This window comes from Lissotriton helveticus, chromosome 4_1 (assembly GCF_964261635.1).
Source record: "Lissotriton helveticus chromosome 4_1, aLisHel1.1, whole genome shotgun sequence".
In the NCBI taxonomy this organism is placed as follows: domain Eukaryota; kingdom Metazoa; phylum Chordata; class Amphibia; order Caudata; family Salamandridae; genus Lissotriton; species Lissotriton helveticus.
In genome coordinates this window covers 1,656,054,290-1,656,060,029 of record NC_136063.1, presented here as the reverse complement: position 1 = coordinate 1,656,060,029, position 5,740 = coordinate 1,656,054,290, and the positions used below count along the sequence as shown (strand labels likewise).

The window sequence follows — 5,740 nt, the reverse complement described above, 5'->3', positions numbered from 1 at the left end:
TGACCTCCTGGCGTTGAGAATCTCGCCGGGATGTCATTTTGCTTGCTCGCGTTCGCGAACATGACGTTCAGGACCGCGAACAAGCAAAAAATGAGCGCTGCACTACGCTACGCTGCACTACGCATGTTCGCACTGTGCTACGTGCCGCTCGCGTAGTGCGAAGTTGCAAAAACTTCGCAAACTCCGCGAGCGGAGCGTAGTGCTTCGCCCAGGGTTACATAGAACCACACACAAACTAGCCTATTAATGAGGATGCACTTTAATGTACCGTTAATACTGCCAGTTAATTCAATGAACTTAATGTGAGTGTTAGGGTGTGAGAAACTGCAAAATATTTGCGTTTGGCACTAACGATATCTGAGTATGAAACATGCAGAGCGTCACATAATCCCATTGGCTGTCACAACACGGGCACTGCTTGCCGTCTGCACATCGGCAAACGCCCCTCAGACCCCCCCCCCTATTTGTTGTATTTGTATAACGAATGAAGCTTAAAGACAAGCAACCATAACATTCGACGAGGAACTGTCGCAATGGATACATACCTCAGTGCCAATGTGGATAATATATGTACACATAAACCTACTTGGATGCAAATTACAGCTGGTCAGCTACAAATCCTTTCTACAGGATCCAGCAGCCATGTGGATTTTTGTAACATTCAATGAGAAATAGATACAATTCAATTTGATTTAGCTTTAATGTGGACCTGGATTTTGGTGTGGAATGGTTTGAAATGGTATTGGTAATTGGCCAGAAAAACTCGATTTCTCTATCCGATTGGACATGCATAGTTGTTAGTTCGGTAAAAATGGATCCAGTAGAATCCATTTGTTACTGGAAAATTGCATTTTTCACCAGGGTATCCAGCTTATTCTGAATGCATGTTCAACCTTTTCAGATACAAAAAGACAACCCAGCCTGGGATGTGTTGTATGTACAATTTATTCACCTTTTTGCTAGCCACTCAAGTGGCATAATATCCTCATCAGCACAAGCGATGTGTAACCTCCGTCACAATTAAGGACAGCAGTGGAGGTTTGATAGACACATGGACCTGGCTACAGGAAATGAGGCAAGCAGCACTTGGAGAAAAGCAACCTATGTGTGCCTTTACATCAACACACATGGCATAGGATATGTAGAAAGCGTAAGGTCGCCTGTGGAAACAAAAACTAGTCAACAAATAATACACTATGGCCAAGTGCAAAACTTGAGAGATAATGAAGCATTGGTCATGTGCCAGTGCCAATGGAGTCTAACTCATGAACATTTACAAAACAAATGATTAGGCATGCAATCTTTCAATCACTAAGCAATTTGATTTTCTGCGTTGGCAAGTATACATTCCTTCAAATAATTTTAAGTGAAAGATTAAAAACCAAATGCACCCATGAACAATCTTGTCTATCTGATGAGAAACACATTTTGCAACTTTGCTGAATGTACCAGGTCTAAGTGGGACAGACTTTCAGACTTTAACTACACCCTGCATAAAACCCACTCATCAAAAACTCATCCAGTCCTTCAATGTTCTTACAGTAGGGGAGCTTGGCTGAAGATGTCACCTGCCTATATAACTGCTGTTGGTCAAAGCTTGTTCCCCACATCTTGGTTGAAATCTAGTATTCATACAAAGTTTGGGGAGAGTGTTCGCTAAATCTGCTGCTAGTACTAGATCGGATTGAACTGGGCCTGCAGGAGAGCCGGTGTCCCAGAAGCACATTGAGATGTCTCCTGAATTTTGTTCCCACAAATGTGTAGAAGAAAGGGTTAATGCAGCAGTGAAAATAGGCTATGCACCGGCAAACGTAGAAAGCGTAGTCAAGGCCTTTACTGCAGGTGTCACTGGTGGACACCTGCAAAATCTTTATAAGTACCACCAGGTTGTACGGGGTCCAGCACAAAAAGAACACCAAGACGATGAAGAAGATGAGCTTCACTGCCTTGAACTTGTCATGCATCCTGGTTCTGAACAGCTTAGCCACAATTAATAGATAGCAATACAGGATTATGATAAGAGGTATGAGAAAGAACATCACGAGCTGCTGACAGTATCCCACCATCTTCCAAGTCTTGATGTGCTCCTCATCATATCCAGTTTCTGCGCACACCATGCCCACGCTAGCGTCGTTTCTTGTGCCATAGATGAAGAATTTTGGGAGTGTGGATAAAAAGCTGATGCCCCAGACTATGAGACTGGCTATGGTGGCATATCCAATTCTTCTTGTTCTCGCAGCAGACACCACATGCACCACGGCCAAGTACCGGTCAACCGACATGAGGGTCAAGAAGAGGATGCAGCTGTAGAAGCCGAGGTAGTAAATCACCGTCATGAGCTTGCACATGGTATCTCCAAAGATCCACTCTGAGCGGTGGTAGACCGCCCAGAAGGGCAGCGAGGCTGCAAACAGCAGGTCAGAGATCACCAGGTTGAGGATGAACAGGTTAGTGACGGTCTTCACCTTCTCATATTTCAGCAAAAGGACAAGAATTAATCCATTGCCCAGCAGACTGCAGATAAATACCAGATGCAAGAAGGTGGGCACCAAGGAGGCTCCAAATTGTATAATGTCACCTTTGTTACACAGGATGATGGGTTCCTCATCGTAATAGTCAATCTCAGTTGTGGTCTGGAGGCCAGTGGTGTGAAGCGTGGCATTGGCAGAGCCAGCCATGCCAGGAAGCTCTGCTGAAAAGGTCCTAAAAGTCTTCCGTTGAAGTCTGCGTGACTAAAAGTTGAGGCTGAGGTCAGTAATTTCAGCAGAGCCTTAAAAGCTTCCAGTCGTTCTTAGCCGCTTCATGTGGCAAAGGCTAGGTGCAACAACAGCACTGGCTCATTTGTGGTTTTTACAACAGTTAACTCAAACATGACAGCTTCTTCAATTCTTCCCTACCCTGCCCTTTATTTAGATTCCGTCAGCTTGTTTCACAACCACAAGAGGGGGAGGGAGCCTGAGTAATAGGTGAGAAATATTGAGTCTCTATTTTCAGTATTCTTGCATCAGTATTTCGTGTTACAGTCCTCGTTTTTTCAAGACAAATCTGGGCAAATATACAGATGTTTTAATTATTTTTAATTTATACATACATACAGTTAATTCAAAGATATTATATATTAATAACATTAATGTAAGTTGTTTAATAAATAATGTATTAAGTACTTTAAAATGATAATATAGTACAAATTAATGTCATATTTGTAAAATATTAGATTTAATACATAGATATTTGGTTTTACAAATTCATTTTTTTAACTGAGGTGTTGGGTTTTAAAGACATGACGGGAATTTTAGAGTTTAGGGATGGGTTGTTTTAAAGGGATTGTTTTGTGTTTTTAGGGTTCACAGATGGGAAGGTTTAGGGTGTTAGTATGATATGTTATGTCAATTTTCTTTATACAGCGCATCAGTAGCGGCCCGTCGTGGGAGTGCTAACGGGCGCTGACGTGGGGCGGGGGAGGGGCGGGGTGGGGGATAGTTAAGTATGGATTATGGACTTTTAGAGGTAAGTAAACATACAAATAAATAAAACAAATTTCATTGCACGTGCCTCATCGCCAAATGCACTCCCACGACGAGCCGCTACTGCAGCGCATTAATGCCCTGGGCAGAAGCGTAGCAAGGTCAGGTGGTACCCGGTGCAGAACATTTCTTGTCATCCCCGGCTTGACAAAATGACAAAACTATGGGGTCCATTATGATGACGGGCGGACTTAGTCCGCCCGCCATCACATCGGGACCCGGGACCGCCCGCCTTAAGGGCGGGGTCCCGATCAGGGCATTAGGATGCGCCCGCCACACAGGCGGGCGCATCCTGTATGGGTGCAATTGCGGCGGGACGGAGCAGAAATCTCCGCCCGCTGCCATGTGAAAAGTGCACGTTTTGCTTTTCAAAGTGCAACATGACAGGCACCGCGCGGTGCCTGCCATGTTGCACTTTGAAATGCGGGGGGGGGGGTACCATAGGTACCCCCCATGTGCAACCCCCCAAGCCACGGACTCCCAGGGGGCCCGCAACGGCCCCCCGCAGGGAGTCTCCGCATGCCACGGAAATGCATAGTGAAAAGCACATTGTAATATGGCGGGCGGTGTCTACAAGACACCGCCACCATGTTACAGGTTTTCGGCCCCGGCCGCTAGGCGACCGGGGCGGAAAACAGGCGGGCGGTGTTTCGCACTGCCACGGTCCCCTCCGCCATCCTAATATGGCGGAGGGGAATTGTGCTGATGATGTCGGGCGGATTTCCTCCGCCAGGCTGGCGGTAGCCACCGCCAGCCTGGTGGAGGAAATCCGCCCGACATCATAATGGACCCCTATGTGTTTAAAACACATATTTTTGCCATTTTGTCACCCCCTTTAGTGACCGCACCCACCGCACACCCCCTTCCTACACCTCTGGCCCTGGGGCGTCTAAGCGCTGTTTTTTTAGGTGCGAGTGTGATCACAACTGCCGGCAGAGTTACCATGATTTAAACAGCCAGGTCTTTACAGCTTTCCTAAAAGAAAAAAGGTTAGGTTCATGTTTAATGGTTAGAGGGAGTGTGTTCCATATGTTGGTTGCTTCCATCACAATATTCTTTCCACCCCATCCAGTTTTTTAAAATCTGGGCTGTATCAATAGATTAGCAGAGGCCGAGCGAAGTTTCCTAGCTGGAACATACTGCCTGACGCTATGGTTCAGAAAGGCTGGGCCCAGGCTGTGGATTGCTTTATATGTTAAGCAGAGTACCTTATGTTACAGAGTATGGGAAGAGTTTAGGGGTAGTTAGTAGTTTTTATGGTCAGGGAATTTTTTAATTCAGGGAATGTTTAGGGGTACTAAGGGGATTTTAGGGTATAGGGATGGGTATTGTATTGGGGTAGCAAGGAGTTTTCATAATTCAGAAATGAGTTGTGTTTTGAGTTAGGAAGAATTTTTAGTATTCTAGGATACAGAGCTGTCATTCTTGGGAATCAAGATTGATTTTGTGAAAATGGAAGGGATGCTTGCCTCAGGATAAGAAGGCCAAGATGCTAGCATTGCTGAGGGACATGCTGCCTCACGAGAAACTCAAAGTCAAGGAGGTACAGGTTCTGTTAGGGCACCTCAATTTCGCTTGGAGAATAGTCAGGGCGGGGAGGATGTTTTGTAGGAGGTTGGGTCACGCTTTGTCAGGAAAGCAATTCACCTCACCATCACTTCCGGCTCTCATTTGGGGTCAAAGAAGACTTGTGGATGTGGGGTGTGTTTTTGCAATCTTTCAATGGGGTTCCGCTGGCAAGGGATGGAGACATGGAGTGGGACATGCAATTTTTTTTTGATGCAGCGGGTATCCTGTGTTTTAGGTTTTAATGGCAATGAATGTGGTGCTGAACCATGGCCGTTCCACTGGCTTAACGGCAGCCGGAGCATTCCTTTTTTGGAGCTTTTTTTACTAGTAGTCGCAGTGACGCTCTTGGGAGAGGAATTGGCACAAAAGAGAGTGCTGTTTCGGATGGACTAAAAGGCCGTAATGGAGATTGTCAATCGTCAATCCAACAGGGATGAGCAAGTGCTGAAACTGATGAGAGTATTTGTGTTGGAATGTTTGCGTTATGACATTGCTTTCAAAGCTTTGCATGTACCGGGTGTAGACAATGACATCGCAGATGTTTTGGCTCGTTCGCAGTGGGGGAAATTCCGTGGACTGGCCAAGGACGCCAAAAGGAGCCCGACCCCAATGCCTCCACATCTGTGTTACGTAGGCAACGCCAGATG

General features: G+C 45.8%; 1 protein-coding gene across 1 annotated transcript; it reads right to left on the bottom strand.

Moving 5' to 3' along the window:
• Positions 1 to 513: 513 nt before the first annotated feature.
• LOC144827638 (C-C chemokine receptor type 3-like) lies at positions 514 to 2,819 on the bottom strand. Its single transcript, XM_078685885.1, has one exon. It carries the CDS (start codon positions 2,676 to 2,678, stop codon positions 1,623 to 1,625), a length of 1,056 nt encoding a protein of 351 aa, XP_078542011.1. The 5' UTR covers positions 2,679 to 2,819; the 3' UTR covers positions 514 to 1,622.
• Between the last annotated feature and the right edge of the window lie 2,921 nt (positions 2,820 to 5,740).